The sequence below is a fragment of the Populus nigra genome, chromosome 6 (genome assembly GCF_951802175.1).
Source record: "Populus nigra chromosome 6, ddPopNigr1.1, whole genome shotgun sequence".
Taxonomy (NCBI): domain Eukaryota; kingdom Viridiplantae; phylum Streptophyta; class Magnoliopsida; order Malpighiales; family Salicaceae; genus Populus; species Populus nigra.
In genome coordinates, this window is record NC_084857.1 from 2,066,590 (window position 1) to 2,089,908 (window position 23,319).

Here is a 23,319-nt window from a genome sequence, read left to right on the forward strand (position 1 = left end):
AAGTCAAATATAGTGTTAGAAACAAGGAGGCAAAGTGTGTTCTGAATTAAGACACTGGAAAATATGACCCCAAAAAGCACTGAAGTGAAAAATAAATATTAACCACATCTTATCTGTTGAATCAAGTCATCGAGTTAACTTGTTAGGTTATTTAAGTTTTTTATTTTTTTAAAACTCGATCCAATTCCAACCCAGCAGATCCCAAATTAATCCAGCAGGGTAGACTATATTTTAAAACTATAAATATTATACTACAAACCCATTTTTGTTTTCTATGCCAAGTCAACAGTATCAATTTCTAATATTCATAGAAAATAAAAGGTATCTTATTTGAATAGTTTCAGTGACATCAACTCAATCATATGAACTGGGAATAAAGAAAGTCAAAGATAGTTTTAGAAAGAAGGAGGCAAAATGTATTATGAATTAAGACACTTGGATATATGACCCGAAAAATCATTGAAATGAAAAATAAATATTGACTCCAGGCTGAGCTTCAAAAGTCCTTCCCTATTTAATTTATTCTCTCTTTTCTTAACAGATATAAACACATCCTCAACTTTTAATAAAATAATTATGTTTTATTTTTCTATAGCCTCCTTCTTGGACGAGGAAGAATTCCCAGCTTTTGGCCAAGAATACATATTATTTTATTTTGAGGTTAAACTATTGGTGCTTTTATATAGTTCTTGTGCATTGAGATTTAATTTACCTCTCTAATTTAATAAAAACAAATATATAAGTTATTTATGAGAATTTTACTTTTCAAAGCCTGAATTGCAATTTAAAACATAATATGCAGTCACCTCCTAAATATCAAGCCGCACCCTGACATGTAGATATGGATTGCTAGTTAAGACATATCCTGTTTATTTTTAATTTTTATGTTTCACAAATGTTTTGGAAAAACTTAATTTTTTTAATTTTATTATTTTTTAAATATTTTTAAATCGTTTTATATGTTAATATTAAAAATAAAATTTAAAAAATAAAAATATTATTTTAATATATTTATAAATAAAAAATATTTTAAAAAATAATAGCAATTTCTGATAGCAAAAGCTCCGGAGGAAAGTTTGTCTTCATCGCGTACTCCATCAAATAGAATGAAAATAGCCAGGGATATCCAAGTACGGGCAGCCTCTTCCTTGTCTGCCCGAGCAGCCCCAACCACCATGCCGCCAATCTCCTGTCTCCAAAGTCCAAATTTGTGTAGCCAACGGGCCACAAGCACGTGTATCATGTGGTGTCAAGGCTGAGCGCATGTTCTGTTGTGAAAAGAAGCCGTAATTTATCTCTTGTTTCAGAAAAACAAAACATGGTGCTTGAGAAAGTGGAAGGCATGGTGTGGAAGTTGGAATCTATCCTAGAAAATTCATCTGACACAAAATGAATTTGGTATGGATTCATGAAACTCAACAGTGGATACTCCTGCAGCCATGGTCTAAAGTGAGTTAACATTTTGAACTTCTACTAGAAGAGTAGATACTGGGGCCGCCATGGCCTAAAGTCAGTTAAAAATTTGAACTTTCTATACCAGAGCAGTAGAAAGTTCAAGTAGGATAAAATCTTGAACTTCTACTGTCTGAAGTAAGATAGAATTTTGAACTTCTACTGGAAGAGAGAGGGCAGCCAAGGTCTAAAGCAAGTTAAAATCTTGAACTTCTACTGGAAGAGTGGATCATATCAGGGCTGCAGCCATGGCTTGAATCAAGTTAAAAGGTCCTGCAGGTTCCTGACAAGAACCTTTTAAAGACTGAAAATTCATAGATTATATATAACAAAAGCACTCATAATTATCTAGTCGAAAACCTATCATGGCCACCTTCAGTACTTAAAAACCGAAAGGAAGAAAAAAAATCATTGCAGCAGCATATACTGCGAGTGAATGTCCTAGCTATATTTTCAAAAGATCGAACCAAAATTGAAGTGAAAAACCCTCTCCGGGCAGGTTGAAGGAGATGAAAAATTCATGCTTCTCTCGACCTGGTCACAGTTGTCTAAAATCCAAGCTTGGACCCTGTCTGATCAGTATATCTTCTTTGAATGGACTATTATTAATTAACTGGGTTGCATATTTACTCTATACTGTTTCAAACTAAAACCATTGGTCAGGAACTTGACTCACACAGACTCAGTCCCTCTTGTTTTCCTCGTTCAAGCGTAGCCAAAAAGAGTGACATCAGAGCAATTATTTAATAGAGACAGGTGCATCCCCTCTCATCATGAAATTGAAGTCGCTTGCGGCGGTTCAGTTAAGATTGGCGAAGGATATCTTCCTACAGATTACTGACGTCCATGAATATCCATATACAGGTTCCATTTATGTAATCAAATAACCAGTTGACTTTGCTGAAAATGCTGTCTTCCAATTGGTTCTGTAGTTAAGACCTGACAATGCTTGCGTGATTGGCGGTCTCTTATGCAGGCGTTTTATGAAAATGGAAACTTATGCATAACTGATTTAAGTCCTGGATTTGTATCCTGTATATGTAAGATATTAGTATTATTACGCAAATAATCATGCCATTGATGACATTAATCAATTGCTGTTAATTACATGACTTTTAGTAAAAAAAAACGTCTGTGATAAGATATGGGTCATATATCAGGAGAGTTTCTTTAATACTCCATGGAAGTCTTATTTCTCTATTCAAAGAAAGAAAAAATGAAAAGAAAGGTATGGTGTTTGGTTAATGTTTCATATGTATTTGTCTCTTCTATACTTGACCCTTCTATGCTAGAATACGACCTAAATCTCCATCTATACATCTTTTAACATTTAAACTTGAATCTCTGGATCAAGATGGTAAGTTTTCGCATCTAAAATTGCGTTGCTACTGAACCAATTACTTGCATTCCTGATTCTTTGTATGGCGAATATTGTGATCTTAATTTAAAGAAGTCAAACACTATATATAAAACGGCATGTCCGATTCATCAATACTACTGGGCGCCGCCCCACTAGTCAAGGAACAGGGATCCTGTGAGTTAAATATTAGATGTGAAAGGTGACAAACTGGTCTGAAACAATCAAGATTTTTTTAACAAAAGTAAACAGTGGATAATATATATAATAATAATATCAACGGAGTAATTTCTATATAGGTGGATTAAAATCAACTTTAGGCCTTTTTCTGTTGGAGTACTCAATTATTTGATTGTTTCCCTCTACCTAACAAGGAATTATTATATATTAATGATCAAAAGTTTTCCACATAATTAAAACCCTTTCCTTCCCCAGCTAACAAGTATCTTTGTATTGGCATATGAACCTTCCTCCGTCACCTCCTCCTCCTCCTTTGTGCTTTCCTCCGGTACTCTTGTATGTCAAGTTTGTACTAGCTAGCTTGACGCAGCTTGACGCAGCAGCACGTTTAACAGCATGAGGTTCTCCTTTTCTTGCTCAAAATGCTTCTCTTCTTCATCTGATATGTCCACAGACAGTCCATCAATGCAAGGTATTGACTTAAACTACAAGGTCTTTAAATTAAGAAGCAGCATTGGATATCTAGATGCTCATGTCACATATGATAAAAAAAAAATTAGAGAATTAAAATTAATCAATCTTTCTTATGATTACGGGTATTGTATTTCTTGTGTCCTTTTCTGTGATCTAATCAATTACTACTCATGGTAATTACAGGTTTACAAATTCTTCAAAATGTTCATGCTTTCTCATTTGATGAATTGAAAGTCGCCACCAATGGATTCCGCTCATCAAATAAAATCGGGGAAGGTGGATTCGGCTCTGTTTACAAGGTAAATACCTTGTTCATCACATGTACTCTGATTTGCAGCATAATGTGGTGAGGTTATTTTGTTGATGATGTTATGTTATTGGGATTTAAAGGGAGTACTGCAAGACGGGAGAATCGTTGCCATCAAAATGCTTTCAGCAGAATCAATGCAAGGACACAGGGAGTTCATGTCTGAAATAGCTTCGGTGTCCAATATTAACCATGAAAATCTTGTCAACTTGCATGGTGGATGCATTGATGGCCCTTGTAAAATTCTTGTTTATGACTACATGGAAAATGGCAGCCTTGCTCAAACTTTGCTTGGTAATTAACCCCCCAATTGACTCTTGTCCATTATTATCCAATACTATTTGACAATGACCGATTAAGAGTGCAATGTACTGATTCTGCTCTGGTTTTGCTTGAAAAATTCAAGGTGGTGAGGAAAATAGAGCTAGATTCGGGTGGGAAACAAGGAGAGAAATTTCGTTAGGTATTGCTCAAGGTCTGGCATATATTCATGAAGAGATCAAGCCTCATATTGTGCATCGAGATATTAAAGCAAGCAACATACTTTTGGACAAGAATCTGTGTCCAAAAGTTTCAGATTTCGGCCTCTCTAAACTATTTCCTGAGAATTTCACCCATGTGAGCACACGAGTTGCAGGCACATTGTAAGTGGAGTTTCCCCCCCTTCTCATAACGTAATTGGTTTACTGATTGGGAAATTATTGAACAAACTTAGCTCATGCGTCTAAAAACTATCTAATTGGTTGCTGTGTTGGACATCAATGTTAATATGGACTGTTAAAATAGATCCAGAGATTTTATATAGCTTAATTAATACTTACTTTGTGGCTATATTTCAAGGAAAAAGACACGCACAAGTTTATTCGAATAGGGTTTATATAATAATTTTAGGGTTTTTGGCTTATGCAATGTTGAATTGTGTTTTTGGTGTAAAAGGGGTTATCTAGCTCCGGAGTATGCCATTAGTGGCCGCTTGACTCGGAAAACGGACGTGTACAGTTTTGGAGTGCTACTTCTTGAAATAGTCAGTGGACGGAAAGCTACTGATTTCGATCCAGAACTTGGAGAGCACTACCTCGTGGAGAAGGTATTGTTTTTTTTTTCAGTTGTAAATAGTATACATATTTGCTTCCAAACTCCAAGATTAATACTAAATAATTATTGGTACGATCCATCCACTCTTATATGAAAAAACGGGCTTTTAACTCATTGACGATGGTCTGCTATCAAGAATTTATGTGCTGGGCCTAGATGTTCCTTCTTTTTCTTTTTTTGATCGAAGGGGCCTGGCTGTTTACTTGAAACAAGGCTGTAAACGGCCGAGTTTGCTGTAATAACCTCTTCGATTTGCAAATGGAGTAATGTTCTGGACAATGATTGATGCAGGCATGGGAAATGTACAAGGCTGACAACCTTCCAAAACTAGTGGATCCGATGCTAGATGGCAACTTCTTAGGAGCAGAAGCTGTTGGATTTGTAAAGGTTGCCTTACTTTGCGTACAGGAGAAATGTGGGCTTCGACCGAGCATGTCGAAGGCAATTAAGATGATGAGAGGGGAAATCGACATCCACAACACGCAAATAACACAGCCAGGATTCATCATCGATATCATGGATGTGAAAATAGGACGAAAACCACAAAGCTCAGTGCGAAGCATCACAGGCAGGCGCAGCCCAAGGCTGTACCCTCTGTGAGCTGTGAGAAGACGTTCTTTGTTTTGTGTCGGGGAGAAATCGTTCGATAGCTTTTTATTTTTTAAGATGGTTATACGAATAGAAAATGTTTTGGATGTAGAACCCACCTTAATTAGATCTTGAAAACATAGCTTGTAAATTGAACTCAAACAATGAATGACAGAGGGTGGAATATTATTCTTGCAACTTTTTAATGACAATTAGGAATATTGTGGTTTCTTCTTCTTCTTTTTTTAAAAAATATATATTGAGTAGTTACAATCTGAACACATTAATTTTTTTTGTTAAATAATTCAATTATTTTTTTCAATTAAATAATTCAGTATTATTCTTCCTTTGTTTATTATATTCTTTCATTATTAATATCTAGAAATCAAGAAGGACAGGTAGGCCAAGGACTTGCTATTTCTTTGTTCTTTTTTTTCTCTCTACAATAAACTTTTTATTTATATCAATATTTAAGAATCAATGAGGATCATTAAAAATCATTAACCACCAGTCCTTTTCTTTTCTCTGCGTGAACCCTTCCCCAAAAACACACCTTTTACGATATCTTAATGTTAATTCATGGCTTCGGACCTCCTTTCCTCCCCCTCTCCTCCTATTCTTTTCCTTTTAATAAATCTTAAATCTGGTTACTGGATGATGAGTCATAGAATTTAAGATATTTAAAAATAAAAATGATATGTTGGATAATTAGTTAATTTATTACTTCAAGTAATTTAATCTATTATTTTTAGTCAAGGTTTTTAATTGCTTGATATGAAAATGCTAAGTGGTTGTGGTTGGTAGTTGGTATTTGTCAAAATGTCAAAAATAAAGAGATTAAAACCTTAAGTTTGAAGGATTCATGTAGTATTTATAGAGAATAAGTTTTGTTATTTTATGGAGAGGAGAGTTGAAGCATAATTTTATTCATAAGTTTATTTTAAGAGTGTTTGGCTCGGGTAAGGTATATGAGCCCATTAGAGGTAAAAAAAAATAGGTTCAGGCATATTGTCTAGACTCAAGCATATTGAGCTCGAGTGTGGTAGCCTAGGCCCATGAGGCTGCTATGAAACACACCTAGTAGTGGACGTGAACCTAAATAGTGGACTCGGGATTCCATGTCTGAGCCCATGCATCTTGGTAGAAGTGGAGCTCAAGTGTGGTAGCTCGAGCCCATGAAGATGTTTTTGAACCTTTTTGGATTTTTTTTTAAGGGGTTTAAGCTCGTTAAGATTTTGATTTATCATTAGATTTAATATTTTTAGTAGTTTAAATAATTATAAAATGTAAATAATTTATATGATTGTTAATTTGATTTGGTGTTTTTGTAATTTGTATTAATCAGATTTTTGTTATAGGATTCATCATGAATTAAAAGTTGAATATGTGAGTTTAAGGAAGTTAAAAGATGGTGGAATCCTTGGATTTGATGCTGGAAATATGTTATGGTTTCCTGTTATGCTTTTGTTTCTTTCGTCAATGAAGTTTAATGACGCAATTTGTATGTGAAAGAATTTAATTCATTGGCCCTTGACATCGATCGAGAACAAGTTAGGTGAGGACATGCTATTCAATGAGATGGTTCAGGTGCAAGCCCTTTGAAGTCCAAAATAAAAGATAAGAAGGAAGAAAATAATAAGAAGAGGAAGAGGAAGAAGAAGAAGTTCGGTGGTCCTTCTTTAATTTCTTTAGCTAAGATTGACGTACATGATGCAGTCCGAAGTACGTAATATCGAAAGGATCTTATGCTTGTTCTGCACATTTCGAGACGTTATGGTCCCTGCAGTTTTATCCATTGAAGCATCATCTTACCCAGTTTATTCTCCCTGTCAGCATCATCTTGTGTAACTGATCAGATCTGCTGCAAGTAAATCAAGTTAACTCAGAATGTATTTTTTTTCCCTTCCCCTCTGAACTGATCGAAGCCTGTATTCATATGATTCTTGCAGTACTATATCTGTGCGCATGAGTTTTAAGTTTTAACATCAGCTGTATTCTGATTTGCTTTACTCTTCGAAGAAGATTAGGGTACCATGGGGCATCTCCATGAGGTCCAAATCCACAAGAACTGTACCCGACACGCCGAGAAAGAATCTGAGAGCCCATCATGGCAAAACCCAACATGCTTTTGAGATAACTTTATATGGGTTCCACCATTTTCATGAAAGAACATCGGGAAAACGCATCTTGCCAGGTAAGAAAGACAAACACATGATTTACTTACTTGTATGTTATTTTAACCAATAGTGTTTTGCTATATATATATATATATATATATATTATAAAACTAACATATAATATGGATCCGTCTTACCCATATTCAAATAAAAATAGAGAGATTAAAATAGTGCTACCAAGTTGAGAAAAAAATAACAATTTCTTAACATATGTTTTTTATAAATTATTTTTATATAAACCAATTTAAAGCTCATATTATAAACTTCAATTTAATCTATATATATATATATATATATAATATTTGTTGATCATATATAAAATAAAAATAACAAAAAAAAAATCTTTTAAACCATATGCATGCTCGTTCAAAGTCTTTTAAGATTTTTTAATTTTAAACATTCATGATAGTATGGATATTGAATTATTTGAAACCTTGTTGCTTTTCAATTACTTTTTGCTTCTTATTAAGAATTTTACAAATTAAATTAAATGATATAATAGTATTTTTTTAATAAATAAATGAACAGTAATGTATCGAGAAAATGAATATATTATATATTTTTTAAAATTTTATTTTTAGAATAGGAATTTTATAAATTAAATTTCAATCAATAAAAAAACTTAAACACCAATACCAGAATCATATATATAAAAATCCAGGTTAAGTATTTTAATAAATAAAATACCCATTAATTACTATTAATTCCTGTTTAAACAGCAGAACACAGATAAATATAATTATAACAACTACAATAACATCCAAACAAAATTATCATAATATAATTAAATTATCAAATAATTGAATATATATATATATATATATATATATATATATATATATATATGATCTAAGAAACAAAATTATTTTGTCCTCGCCATGCGAGGTTACCTGAAACATAGGAAAAAGAGAAATGTGCTGTCTGCTGGAAGGACATCATATATCTTCTCCCCGCCCCCAGCATAAACGTGCATAACTCTGTATGTGAAAGAAGATTTCTTTCTGAACACAAAAGCCTGAAATCATGATTTAATTTCTGTAGAAATGTAGAAATGTCACAAACACACACTTGATGTTTCACCGCCATTCTTAGGTAAGACATGACATAGCATAGCATAGCATAGAATTTACTCTCTGATACATCAAACAGTGGACAAGCTGAGCCCTAACAAAGAAGGTACAATCTTCTTCTTTTCTCACCATTCCCCCGGCCTGATCAATCCGGGTATAATGTTCTCTGTGGATTATTAGACTCTCTGTGTTTCCCCCTTTTCTCTTAGAAAAAAAATAAATCATGGAAAAGAAACGGGTAGTCGAGAGATTAAAATTCCCATTTCAACCAATAAATTGAGCAATTAGCATGTAAAATGCAAATATAATAAATGGTGAAATAACATATATAAAAAGTTTTGATGAAATAGCATATATATTTTTAGATATTGTAGTTAAGAACCGTGATATTAATTAAATATCACGGCTGTGAATCATGGAAAAATTTAAATTGATATTGCGATTTATAACCGTGATGTCTATTTAAATTCAGAACTGACCAATCAATCAGTTTGTAAGGAAAATTACAAAATTATCAGAATCAGGGTCCGTGTTGATTTTTTAAATCTAAGATCCAATGGTTAGAGTGGAAAAATAATTTCTAAAAAATCCTGTAAAAATTTAAGCACAATCCAATAATTAGATAAAAAATAATGGTCTTTTTTAGCTATCATTCTGGTCTAGCGTGACCATACATCTTCCTGCACCTAGACCTGTCTTATTGGTCCATAAATACAACTGCTAAGCCATCCATGTAATATGACTACTTCATATTACCTATAAAAACTATTATATAATCAATTTTTTTTTAGTCTAAAATTTGGATAAAAATATCTATTTTTATTTATAAAACATATTTTTAAAAAATAATAAAATATAATTTTTGTTCAAAATGATGAATCAATTATATAACTATATTCAACCTGCTATCTAAATAATAATTATCACACTTTAAAATATAATATATTTAAATATTATTATTTTAAAGCACAACAACTACATAAATATCATGTATACTATATCATTTCTTCTTCTTCTTTTCAAAATATGTTTTTATGACAAAACTTTTAATTTACCGTCTTAATTGTTTTTAAAAAGATCCCATTTGAACAGTAGATCTCCAATGTGGTCCCTCATCTGGCCTGACTGGTGTCCTTTTGACCTGCTTTGACTGTATAACATATTCTCTAGTGGCCAATGACAAAGTGACAGAGAGGAAGAGGGTCCATTTCTTTTTATATGAGATTCCCTAGAAGCTATAATCATAATCCTGCTGCTGCACCCTCACTACTTTACTTTCCCCATAATCCACACTTCTTTTTCTTTCTTGAATCCCTGGCCGGACGTGCGTGGCTAGCATGATTGTGCCTCTACTTTTGATGCTGATAAACCTAAACCAGGTTGTGTTCATTATATCTGGGCATGCAGGTGATATCAATACTCTCTAGCTATATTAGATTTTTTTTTCTGTGGAAAACAAGGACAATCATAATACTCATATTAATTCGATCTAACCCTTTGTGTTATTATTCATCTTCAAGTACTTTAATTAGTTTTTTGCTTTCGATTTATTATAGCAGGAGAGCTAGCTAGCTAGAATCTCTTGGACACAACTCGACTTACAAAGAAGAAAAAATGGATGGTAAAAGGTTGTTCTTTGGTTAATGGAATGCATGATTGTATCCACAAACAAAATCGAAAAAAGCCTTGTAGCTTTTGTTCTTTAGACCCATTCTACTATATAGATAGCTTGAATGGAGTTACCTTTCCAAGTTCTTTTTGTCATTGCACATTGTCCAGCTGCATACCCAAAAGCGGAGTTCTACACACTTGGGCTACTAATTAAGCCAACTTCAGCAGCACCCGTTTAGTGTTGACTAATAATAGGAGTATTAGTTGTTGTTTTTGTTAAATACAAGACAGACCCTTCCCTTTCAAACGATTTAACCAGCAATTAGCATATATATATATATATATATATATATATATATATATATGCCTTCTATATCAGTAAAAAGAAAATTAATAGTAACCATATATAGACACAGAAAAGCAAAAACAAGACCTAGATTTAGTTGTGGTCATGGTGGTTAATCAAAATCACAAGGGAAGTCAAGACAACAAAAAGCAGATTAACATTCAAAGCCAAACATTGAGCAGAAGACAATGAAACTTCTTAATAAGACAAAGCAATTATTTGATATTAATCTATACCAACTCAAATCAACTTGGACACTAGCTATAGAACAAATGACAAAGGGTTTTCGTCAGTCTTGTTTCCCATTATCAAAGAACAAAGGCTATAAATTGTGATCATGATGATCTGTCTCTTCTCCCCCCTTTTGTTTTATGGTCTAAGTTTATAGGACATGACACCGTGACTTTAGGTCATATGACATGTTCTTGAGACAAGCATGTAGCCAGATGATGAGATGGATGGCATAATGCAACTCCTATGTTGTCAGGTACAAACAATTATAATTCGTCCACAGTAATATTTTGAGAGCTAAAAAAATAGATTTCTGATCAGATCCCTCGTTACAAGGGTGGTGGCTAGTCATGTTAAAATAATTTCTCCTGCAAAGCCTTTAGATCAACATCACATCATGAAAACCCTAAAAACTATACAGGGGTGATGTTTCGAAGAGAAGAGGATAAACATGTACCTTCGCTTTCAGAGAGAACCTGATTCTTTTGAAAATTACAATGCTACCCTTGCGGACTCTAGCCTTCAAAGTTGGACTGAGAGCCCGTATAAATCTTCCATCTGCAAGTGAAAACCATGGATAATATACATGTGAATATGCATGGCTCCTCATACGCCATCCACGGAGGCCATCGAAGAACCGGTGGGCTCTGCAAATGGCATACAGGGAGCCAGGCACATATAATATATATATATGGATGCATGATGGTGAAAACATGCATGTATGCATGCATTATATTGCATTACTAAGCATGCAGGCATGTGTGTATGAGCTTATGCAGCCCCCAATTGCATGGATGCACACTACTTAGCATGAATGGATGAATGCATGAACTACAAGCGCATGCATATAAATAGAAGGTAACAGATTTTCTACCACAGCTTGCCTTCCCCATGGACACCATACATACATAAACAACGAAGTTGAAGAGAGGGTGTGTTTCAGTGAAGCCTCAAAATTAGGGCAGAGAGAGGGAGAGAGGAGGGGAGGGAGAGTGGTATTTAAGGAGGAGAGGGGAGAGATCTATGGGAAATAGAAACCGGGTCATAATCAAATAATGGTTTCAAAGCCCCACAAAAAAAATTAGCCCTTTTGAATTGGCATAAATCAAGCGAACCAGCGACTTAGGGAAGGGTGTGTATGAGCTTACTTTTTGTGGGGTTTATGCGTGGTTCTATTGAGAGGGAAAGAAGGAAAGATGTGGGGTTGTACTTGCACCCCCAGCTTGCGCCTAAATATAGAGAGCCACCACCATATGAGAGAGAGAGAGAGATCAGACAAAAAGAGAAAGAGAGAGGTGGAGATGGTGTGGTTGGGTTACTAACCACGCAATTTCCTAAGCTAGCCCTTATGGTGGTTTGAAATCTCCTTTTTCTGGGTCGTAAAGCAAAGGTTGCTTTTCTTCTCAGAAGCTCATTTTGTCTGGGAGTGCTTGGAAACACATGGATTCTCTCTGTCTCTCTTCTTTCTTTTCCTTTATTTAAATAAAAAGTGATCAAGAAAGAGAGAAGTACTGCAACAAGGATAATTTATCTATCTATTCATCTTTAATATCTTCTTCTTTATCTCCATCACTTCCCTCTCTTTTTACCATTTTTCCCCTTTCCCTTTATACCATCATCTTATCACTTATAGTATTCAATCTTTCGTAAATCTTAGCTTTCCTAATCTTTTTATCACTTTGAAATTAAGTCGATGTTCTTCTGTAAGGAACAATTCTTAATTTTTGTGCTGTCTTTTAATATTTAATTAAGCCATTGTTTTCTGAAGATTAACTATTGATCGATGTTCTTGGTAGCCTATACATATTAATTACTTCTATTTTGCTAATCAAGCAACTGGGGTTCTCTCTACTTAACTTTTTATCTGTTCTTATCATGATCAAATAATCCTTGCTGCTTTGCTGCCTAATTTGGCCGCACCCTCTCTGTTCCATCATTCATCTACCACCCCCCCTTAAATTCTCTCTATTAGGCATGTGTCTTTGTGAGTGTACGTGCAGTTTGTCTCTTTATATATACAGAGTAATTTAAAAATTAATTATATATCAGAGCCAGACAATTAAATCAATCTGTGCATATTAATCAGTCATTTCTCCATCTACCTGCCCTGGTTTTTATCAGAAAGGCCACAGTTTCCTTTCAGGAATACTATGAAACCCTATTCCAGTGTCTAATTTTTGTTCTCTCTTGATGATCTGATGGATATCTTTTCTTTCCTGATCGCACAGTCCCTTATGTGTGATTATTTTCTGCACGGTCAATACCTAGCCCCATCTGTTCTTCGTTGGCCAAACCCAAAATACTTTCAAATGATGCATGTAGCTAGCCTTCTGTGATTGTTATTCGAATAGTCAATATCTATATCTTTATAAGAATCTTTTTCTGCTAATGGTGCTGTTTATTTTTGCGGTACTTTGTGTGTCTTTTTTTTTTAAAAAAAAATTAATTTTATATTGTGTTTTTTATTCTTTTAATATGCTGAAAAAATATATATTATTTTTATATATTTTTAAATAAAATTTTTTAAAATAATCATTATCAAAATCTTAATACTATATTACAAGGCTGCTTATAGAATTATTAGGGTCGACATAAAAGCAACAGGTGTTAGGTTGTCCTGTATGTCTATTTTCCACCTCTCATGATTTGTATCAATAATTTTTGATTTATTTCTACACCGTAAATAATAATATTAGTTGACTAATTCATTTGTTTAATTATATATATAATTAATCGTGAAAATGCAAGGACTTTAATCTGTTAAACATATGAAAATTATTTTTATTTTTATTTTTATTAATCACTATTGTACTCTCCTTATCTACACCTTAACAAGTCATCTGATTTTTTCTCTTTGGATTCAATAGAAGATCCAGCCGGTCTTGGTCTACGAATTAAGTAGCCTTCATTTTTTTAATTTCTACTCCTTTTTTTTCATGGTTTATCCTTATGCTTATAAGTGAAAAATCACAATCATTACAACATGCTTTTAAAATTACATTTTCACAACATGATTTTAAAATTAAATTACAACATGCTTTTAAAAATCACAAGCATTGATATTAAAAATAAAATAAAATAATTTTGATATATTTTTAATTAAAATATATTTATAAAAAAAACACTCTACGTTACAATACAAATCATAGAATAATTGCGTCCCCAGTAGACTGTCCCCAGTAAACTTTGGGTGTGTTTGAAAATATAATAGTGATTACGGTTTAATATGTTTTTTTATTTAGAAATACATTAAAATAATTATTTTTATTTTATAAAAATTATTTTTAATATTAGCATATCAAAACGATATAAAAATATAAAAACAAAATAAATTAAGCAAAACACTCAAATTTCAAGGAAACAAGATTTGCACTGCAATTCCAAACACACCATTAAACTGATTTAATATCCAAATCTTTGTTCTTTAATTCTTTTAACTATTACACAATTTGTCAGTTCAGCAAAAAGAATCAATAATAAAGATACACTGTTATGGACATGATCCTGCCGGCCGCGATCCATTCCAACGCCCCAAGTAGTAGCGGTGGGGACTTGTACGGGTGGTTTGAATATTCTTCAGATTAACCCAAGTAGATGAATTCGGGGCGCCTGCTTTATAAATTAATGAGGAACTTAATCTGCTTTTTACGTGAGATTTGGGAGTTGACTAAAAGTAAATCTTAGCTGAAAGAACAATATTTGATTAATTCTGCTTCACGGAGACCATGATTTTGAAAGATATCTAGTTAATGACCATATATAATATATAATATTCCAAAGGTGGTGCGAGTAGAAGTATTAATTTCTTGAAAAATATTTTTAGATTGAAGATATTTCTCTAGATTTTCTAGAAGAATAATTAATTCTGGTACGACATATCTAATAATTTTTCCAAATCCATTAAAAAAAAAAACAAAAGTAGAGTACTGATCAAAAGCATCCGTCTGAATCAAAAGGCACCTCCAACATTATCAAGTGATTTAGATTTATGTCCGAAATTAAAGAACTTAATTATTGCTAATTAAACACACTCTTAAGCACATGATACCAGAATGTCGGCCAGTGAATAAACAATAGGGAATAGGGAGCTGATATGCACTTAATCAACAGAAGTCTGGGTCCCTGGCCACAAAGATGCAAAAGTCAAATAACGAAGGCGTAGATATGCTTGTTTTGTTGACTTATTTCTTAGCCAACACATTAATCCTTACACTGTTGCACATGTAAAATAATTTGCGCATGGATCCCTCCCTTTTCCCCCGATTTTTTGCTCTCTCTGTGTTTTTGTCTTCCTCGTCTGAAATATGCACGGAGAAGGAGAGTGATGTTTTGGACCGTATGAATTATTAATCCAGAGCCCGAGGGGCCTTCAGCACGCTCGAACAGTATAGTCCTCGGAAAGTTTTACAGAAATACTTGCCCACAAGAGATTGATGAGAGGAAGAGATCGACAGTTCAGAGATCAGCAGAGAGACGGGCGGGCATGGCTCGTGATGAGGTCAAGTTTTTGTAACTTTTTGAAGATGACTTGAATGTTTTATTACGTGTACCGTGGCTAGTACTCAATCGTGACACCCACTTTCTAAAACGAGAAATTTTGAAAATGTTTTTTTACCATGAGAGCAATACGATAACTGCGACTCTAATGGCGAAAGCCATTTCAAAGAACCAAATGATTATTAATTAATTATAAACCACTAAACACACAAATTAATGATTCAACATTTCAAGATCTTATTGGTTGATATTCAACATCCTTAAATTCTGCATACATGGTCCTTATATTAATAAAGAAATTATAGAATAAAGATAAACTCAAACTATTGTATTACAACAAGGATTCTAAATATTAGTTCAAAAGGAATTTTAATTAACTAGTTTAACTCGGATTTTAAATACAATTTATTTTTCTATTTAGAAAATCTTTTCCTATCTCAATAATTTATTTTTTAAGCTTGTGTTTTTAAATACTCAGTTTAGTGATGAGAGACTCTCTTTTAAACAATGTCTTCTTGAGTACAAATATTAATTAATCATTTGAACTTCACAAACTACTCATGTTTGATACTGTCTTCTTTATATTTTCGTTACGAGGGATATACAAGTCTTCAGTATTATGCAACTGCATATAACTTGACTTAATCTAATAATTTGTGAATTATATATTGAACTAGATCTTTAAAGCAATTTTTATGTCACAGGGTATATCTTTCTTTTGCTAACAAACAACCATGACATTAGCCAATATTTTTCTTAACCTTCTTTCATGCATGAAATAAAGGTTATCAAGTATAAATTCTTCTTTTATGATAATACATCATTTTACTAGCTAGCTAGAGTACTTTAGTTTCCACCAACTATGAGATCATAGTCAATTTTTGCTTTTGTATAGATAATAAACTAATATTAACATTTTTTTCACTTTATCAATCTTGAGTTAGTCAATTTTTATTTGTCTCTAGTAAAACGCTCATATTGCCTCATTTAATATCTTTGAGATCCCCTTTGTAATGCAATATATGCCGAGAATGAAGGCATGGTAATTATAAAATCCTCTTCCTTAATACCGGTCCAAATCATTCAATTGTTGATCTAGGAGTCATATATTTGTATTTTATATATATTGATGATAATAATTAAATAAAATGGACTAATGATAAATTTGGATGAAATTAAGTTTAAAAAGGTCTATATAAAGATCACATAAAAAAGCATAAGGAATCGAATGAAGAAATTCATCAATAAATCCAAGATGCGCAAGTGAAGATTTAGTTCTTGAATATTCATTTTAATACTTTTTGTTAAATCTGTATATCTTACTCAATAGGAAACTAAAATGAACTTAAACACTTCACATTGCATGCATAAATAGGATTGCTTTGACATTTGATCAGTTCAAATTTTGCCATGTTTGAAACTACTAAAATTGATTTTTAAGTTGAACCAGTCGATTGTTGTTCATTAGTGATGAACACCTAGAAATTTTATAGGAATCAATCGACTGAATGATATGGTTATTTGAATCAGTTGACCACTTTAGCCGTCAGAGGCATTTCAACAGGTAGTTTATTTTGAAAACATATATATAGCTATATTTTATGCAAAATTAAAGAGAGATTCTAAACATATATGATATAGAAACTATTCCAAAAAAAAAATCAACTAGAAATCATCAATCATATCATATTCTAAGTTGTGCTAAATTAAATATCTATATTATAGTACAAAAGTATAAACCTCACACTCATTAATTACACTTACACACATTCAATCATACTAAATGCTATTAAGTGAGCTATAGAGATTATAATTTTTAATTGTACAATTTATTATATGAAAGAGTAAATCTAGTTAAAAACAAATCATAATTGTAAACATTTAAAAGTTTGGATAAACTCTTAGTATCGGGCAGGTATCATCATAAAGAAAAAAATTTGTATTCATCATTATATTGTCTATAGTGTTGGAACCAACAAGTGTGGGAATCTCTCTTGTAAGAAATTTATGGGTCTCATGAATATCTCTTCTCCCTTTCGCTACCTGTTTGTATACATACATACATATTGTATACATACATACATACATACATACATTTCAATGTTAGAATCTACTCTAAACCCTTCTCTTTAACAACCACTACTACTATATTATATTAACCTATTTTAACTATATTTGCATAAACTGTATTGCTGAACCCTCCAAATTGTTGCAATTTCTCGAGAAAATATTTTAGTTTTGTAAGCAAACGGTACTAGCATATACCCGATTCATAGGAACATCATATACATATATGGACATGAAATTCACTTGAAGCCCTGCTGTCCCTCATTCGAGTGGGCGTCATCATCACTACAGAACGAAATTGTTGTCACTAGGCAGACATTATTCTAGTCATCTAGTGGCTAAATAAATTTGTTGTCTTTGCTCTGTATTTAATTGCACTGCACAGGGAAAATGGGATGGTATTAGTGAGGTGATGTATATGGCAACAACACATTAATTAATTTCTTCATTTGACATCCAAATAAAATCTACAGGAGATTTGAGAATTTCGATCCAAATCCTTTCATGGGAGGAAGGAAATATAAGCATTCATATTCTTAATTTTACCATTAATTCTAAATCCAATATCTTATCCATTTTAAAATTTAAATTCTCCTGCGGAAGTATCATGTTCTTAAACTTATCTTTTAATTTGAATCAATAAAAATTAAAAATTACATGAGACGAGATAAAAATAAAGAGTAGAATCTTTCTTACCATGATTTCCAGTACATGGTTTGAACTCGTGATGAGCAACAAGGGAACGAGCACATCCCTTAATTAATCAAGACATGATGCGTGTTTGGCGCACCCCTCTTTATATATATTGTGATTGAATTTAATTTGATAATTTGAATATAAAGATATAGCATTCAATGATATTTTTCAAAAACATCAAGACAAAGGGTGAAAAGGAAATGCCCATTGATAGATAGCCCCAGGAGGATAACGATTGGGATCTGGAGATGTCCATTATTGGTTCTTGAATTGTTCGAGCTTTCGTATTCATATAGTTGTGGTTAGACTAGCTAGACTGCCATCTCTTTCTCTCTTTCCGGTGGAAAGAAAACAAATGACTACGTCCACGTACAGTATAAAGGTTACTTACACGCCTGTGTGAATATGAAAGCTCGAACAATTCAAGAACCAATGGACCATGAAAACAGTATCCGTTCAAGTTCAAAAATTAGAATTTCTTTTTTGATATATATATATATATATTTAGAAGTGAGAATGTTCTCTACGCATAGATAAAACAGTTTATGTTTCAAAAATTAATCGCATACAAAAAAAAGCAATCTCACAACTCTCACTACTGCTCCCTGGTTCTTGTGGTTCCTACCTCTAGCAAGCATTAGAACCAGCAACAGCAGCTACTGCAACAACAGCAGGCAAAATGGAACTGATGTTTCGAAACTGAAAACTAAAAACCACCCATGTTTAGAGCTCTTCAGTTTTTAGCCCAAATATATACATGAAAAGGCCCACAAACACATCAAGAAGTAGCAGTTATGCTTAAGACTTGAATCAAAGGGGGAAGTTATATAAGGGAATATTATAGTATTATTATTTAAATACTCTGATTAAAGAGAAAACAAGTGGACATGCCGGAGTGGTTATCGGGCATGACTAGAAATCATGTGGGCTCTGCCCGCGCAGGTTCGAATCCTGCTGTTCACGTATTTTTTAAACCCCCACTTTTGCTACACTGAATGACACTTATATCTTAAAATAAACAAAAACTTTGAAAAGAGTGTTTCTGATACATGTTAAAATCCTTTTTGTGCTCTCCTCCAAGTCCAACTTCCACCACCACTAAGCACCAACTTAAATCAATCCCCTGCAAATATTATACAAGACGGTGAAGTTGCAGACTGCTGCTTGTCTTCAGCACCAACAGCCATTAATTGGTGGCTAGGTTTTGTGAACATATGGTAGAAGTGATTGAATCTTGTGACCTCCGAGATTTTTAGTTTTTAGAAACGAGCCTTGCCAGGTAAAATGGTGGCAAATCTAAGCTTCTTGCAACAAGACGTGAGACTGCTGCTTGTCTTCAGCACCAACAGCCATTAATTGGTGGCTAGGTTTTGTGAACATATGGTAGAAGTGATTGAATTTTGTGACCTCCGAGATTTTTAGTTTTTAGAAACGAGCCTTGCCAAGTAAATGGTGGCAAATCTAAGCTTCTTGCAACAAGACGTGAGAAACCATCGAAGAACTTTTTAATGGATGGAAAATTGCAAAATCTTATAACAACAGTAAGCCATCTCCTTCACTTTGTGAAAAGGAGAATGAATTAGACATGTAAAACACAATGTTTACAGAAAATATTCACTACAATAGACAAGCACTCATTGAAAATGTTCCTCGCAAAGCTCTGGATTAGTGATTGAATTTGATTAGAATATCAATCCAATCTTCACAATCTGATCCAACAAAGTTGCCACATTAGACATGCTGGGACGCTCACTGGTATTTTCCCTCAAAGTAAGCTCGGCTACATCAGCAAGTTTAAGGAGAGGTTCCACATTTCTAGGTAGAGGCACATTCCGGTCGATAATGGCAGCTGCCCTTCCCCTCCTCATTAAAGGCAACGCCCACTCAACAATGCCTGGAGGTTCGTAATCTCTATCGTATGCCTTCCTTCCGGTTAACATCTCCAGCAGAACAATGCCAAAATTATATACATCACTTTCCACATCTCCATTTACATCCCTGTCATTAGCACTTACCATCCCAAAATCTGCAATTCTTGCCACCCACTCAGAGTCCAGCAGAATGTTTGAGGTCTTCACATCCCGATGAACTATGGGTGGTGCAACTTCATTGTGAAGGTACTCAAGTCCTCTTGCAGCCTGCAAAGATAACTTCAGCCTCAAGTTCCAATCTAAAGGAGAGAGTTCCCCATGGAGATGGTCATGAAGTGTGCCATGAGGCATATACTCGTAAACTAGTAATCTCTCCCCCATTTCAGCACAATAACCCAACAAGTTCACAATATTACTATGCCTTACAGTGCACAAAATTTCTAATTCTGCTTCAAATTCTCGGCTGTTCTTGTGAATTATGGTGGCAGCATTAGCCCTCTTGACAGCTACTTGCCTTCCATCAGTCAGGATAGCCTTGTAAACAAAACCAAAGCTCCCTCTGCCAAGCTCGCTGAACTCCTTGAATCCATGTGTCGCATCTTTCAATTCTGAAAGCCGGAATACTTGCGTCTCACCAATACACATGCTTATTGAGAGGGGGGGCTCTGGATTGGGGTCAGGCTCAGCCTCCACCACTTTCTTGCCTATGCAAAAACTGCGATGGTATTTTATATTCTGATCATCTTTCGTTTTGAAAATCCGGGGAATGCAACACCAGACTATTAAAATTAGCATGGAACCCGACACCGATGAGCCAATGATGATAACTAATTTCTTTATGTCTTGCTCCTGCAGCTTAACCCCTGGCGAAGAATGAAGTCCGCAAACATCCCAGCAGGAGCTGTTCTGGCAAAGAGAGCAAGCAGTGCAGATTCTATCAGCATTCTCACTACAGGTACTAGAAGGGAAATAACCTTCGGAACAATTTGTCCCACAAGGCAAGCAAATTTTCAAGTCCTTCCTGACACATAAATTAGTCAATTCTGGCTCATTGAGAAGGCTTGCATTGAATGCAAACTTTCCATGACCACACGAACTAGGCCAGCACACACCAGGACTACACAACTGCAAAGGGGGGCTATAATCTGGCAAGGACTTCCCATGAACTCCCCAGCAATCGAGAACTAAGTCAACTTCTCTAACCCCACAAGTAGCATAATCTGATGAAGCAATAGCCATAAACCCCGAACCTTTTGGAATCGAAGCCAGATCAAAATTCCCCCAGCACTCAACCTCATGATTATCCTCGCGAACCCCACAAAAGTGACGTGCTCCAGCCGATAAACCTACAAATCGAGTTCCAACTGGCAGAGAACCAAGCTCATCAGAATTTCCCCAGCACTCTACTTCACTAGATACATTAGAAACACCACAAACAGAACCCCTTCCTGAGACTAAAATCTCAAATTCACCAGAAACAGCTGAGACTCCCAAATTAGCTGATCTGGGTCCCCAACAGACCAAACCACCTTCCTTAATAACACCACAACTAAACCCATCACCAGAAGCAATCCTTCTAAAAACAAGACTATCAATATAAGAATTATGAAACGAATCAAATGATGTCTGATTAAACTCCCAACAATCCACGTTTCCATATTCTACACTAGAAAAGTAAGATCCTTTAATAGCACAAGCATGATATTTGCCTGAAGCAATTTGTGAATAAGAATTGTATTGAAAACTTTTCGGGACAAGATTATTACCCGGATTTGACAAGTTAAAGCAAAATGCTTGAGAATTGTTAGATGTGATTCCACAAATAAACTCTTCACCACCAGAGAGAGAGGCCATTGCTGGAAGAGAGCTGAAATATGCTGTTGATGTTGAAACTGAAAAGTTGTCACCTTTGTCCCAGCATATGATCTCTTGCTTTCCACCGGCATCAATAGCACAAAAGAACCCATTTTCGCCGAATGCAGCTGCTATTGGACCAAGTGATCCATACCCCAATACATTGACCGGCAACACTAGTAGAAGCAGAAGAACGGTTATGGTAATGACTGGACCAGACAGACATCTTTGGATTACCATGTCTACTGGTTAATTAATGGTTTCTTAGATAACCAAGTGTGGATATCTCATGGGCTAAGAAATGCTGGTTTGGGGCTGTTTTGTAATGGGAGGGGTGTGGGTGGTTTTGGCCATTTTTTAATGGAAGAGTTGAGATTCAGACAGTTACAAGTCAAAGTGGTAAGTGTCTGACTGAAAAGTACAGGTAGTTAATTCAATAACTGTAATTTAAAATCACGGGGTTAGCTGGCTTCTCTTTTCTAGCGGGGTTGACTCCTCTACTTGGGCTCAGTTGGATTCGATTTAGCTTATTTTACTATTTCACCATTTACTATCTAATCTAACATGTGACTAAGACCTTTTCTTTAATTTGCTCACTTTTTTCCCTTCAAACCTCTTAGATTTTTTTCTTTTTATGTTTAGTAACATTGTATTAGTATTGTGAAAACATAGTTTTAAGAAATTAATTTAGTTTTAAGACTCGCGTAACGAGATTATTATAAATATATCGATTAAATTATAATTTTTTTTTAAATGAAAGTATTGTTTCGGTAAATTAATAATAATAATTTGAAGTAAAAACTAATCTAAACGAAATTATTAGTTGGATATTAAGTTTTAAATTGATAAGTTATCAGTTTCGTTTACAAAAATGCTGGAAGGCAGAAATATTTTTGACCGTGTAGTTAAAGGTTCGGCGAACATTCTAACAAGCCAGGAAAGAAAAAAATAAGGTGCTTATCATTGGATTCTCTTCCTCGATCGTTTGTCATTGTCTATAGTTAAACCTCGTCAACAAAATGTAGTAGGAACTAGCAGCCGACTTGTTTTGAATAGTAGTAACTAAGGATGTTATTGTATGACCTGACAAGGGTTACTTGTTTGTAGAAAGGTAGTGCAGGAAATCCCTTAGAACTAATAAATGGGTGATGAACGCGAATCGCCATGAGCAAGCGAGTTGTATGAAGCAAGAGGGAGTCTGACATGAAAGCTTGACCAGAACAGGCTGTGTCCAAGGGAGATGACACCGGCCACTGTAGGCCCGTAGAAGTCTGGTTTTCTGTCTCCATGTCCGCTACAAGCCAAAGTGGACTTTAAAGAATTAGACAGCATATTATCAAGACACTATCTCCGTATCTTTCTCTGATTTGGTTTCTTTAATTTCCCCCGTCTTTTATATGTTGACAGACAAGATTTAATCATTCCTTGTTAAGGGAGAGTTGTGCC

The 23,319-nt window shown here is 34.2% G+C and overlaps 2 protein-coding genes, 1 long non-coding RNA gene and 1 other non-coding gene across 5 annotated transcripts; 2 read left to right on the top strand and 2 right to left on the bottom strand.

The window, feature by feature from the left end:
* The first annotated feature begins 3,237 nt into the window (after nucleotides 1-3,237).
* Nucleotides 3,238-5,651, top strand: LOC133696848 (putative serine/threonine-protein kinase). The gene is made up of 6 exons (XM_062119131.1): nucleotides 3,238-3,461; nucleotides 3,647-3,762; nucleotides 3,854-4,064; nucleotides 4,177-4,414; nucleotides 4,707-4,857; nucleotides 5,157-5,651. Exons 1-6 carry the CDS (start codon nucleotides 3,386-3,388, stop codon nucleotides 5,463-5,465), a joined length of 1,101 nt encoding a protein of 366 aa, XP_061975115.1. The 5' UTR covers nucleotides 3,238-3,385; the 3' UTR covers nucleotides 5,466-5,651.
* Nucleotides 5,652-7,104: 1,453 nt separating this feature from the next.
* LOC133697009 (uncharacterized) lies at nucleotides 7,105-12,074 on the bottom strand. Its single transcript, XR_009842793.1, has 2 exons — nucleotides 8,521-12,074; nucleotides 7,105-7,639 (listed from the first exon to the last, which is right to left on the bottom strand). It is a non-coding gene; the product is annotated as an uncharacterized LOC133697009 (long non-coding RNA).
* Nucleotides 12,075-19,029: 6,955 nt separating this feature from the next.
* TRNAS-AGA (transfer RNA serine (anticodon AGA)) lies at nucleotides 19,030-19,111 on the top strand. The gene has a single exon. It is a non-coding gene; the product is annotated as a tRNA-Ser (tRNA).
* Nucleotides 19,112-19,631: 520 nt separating this feature from the next.
* LOC133697422 (serine/threonine-protein kinase-like protein CCR2) lies at nucleotides 19,632-22,248 on the bottom strand. Of its 2 annotated transcripts, XM_062119955.1 has the most exons (2): nucleotides 21,786-22,248; nucleotides 19,632-21,383 (listed from the first exon to the last, which is right to left on the bottom strand). In XM_062119955.1, the coding sequence occupies exons 1-2, from the start codon at nucleotides 22,111-22,113 to the stop codon at nucleotides 19,831-19,833; spliced, it is 1,881 nt and encodes a 626-aa protein (XP_061975939.1). In that variant the 5' UTR covers nucleotides 22,114-22,248; the 3' UTR covers nucleotides 19,632-19,830. The 2 variants fall into 2 exon arrangements, with proteins under 2 accessions (XP_061975939.1, XP_061975938.1); XM_062119954.1 differs by having other exon boundaries at nucleotides 19,632-22,247.
* Between the last annotated feature and the right edge of the window lie 1,071 nt (nucleotides 22,249-23,319).

Excerpts from the sequence above, each read along its gene's own strand:
- LOC133696848 (XM_062119131.1), top strand. The coding sequence starts at position 3,386 with ATGAGGTTCTCCTTTTCTTGCTCAAAATGCTTCTCTTCTTCATCTGAT. Across the intron at positions 3,462-3,646 it reads AGACAGTCCATCAATGCAAG|GTTTACAAATTCTTCAAAAT; the intron begins GTATTGACTTAA and ends TGGTAATTACAG. Across the intron at positions 4,065-4,176 it reads CCTTGCTCAAACTTTGCTTG|GTGGTGAGGAAAATAGAGCT; the intron begins GTAATTAACCCC and ends GAAAAATTCAAG.
- LOC133697422 (XM_062119954.1), bottom strand. The coding sequence starts at position 22,113 with ATGGTAATCCAAAGATGTCTGTCTGGTCCAGTCATTACCATAACCGTT.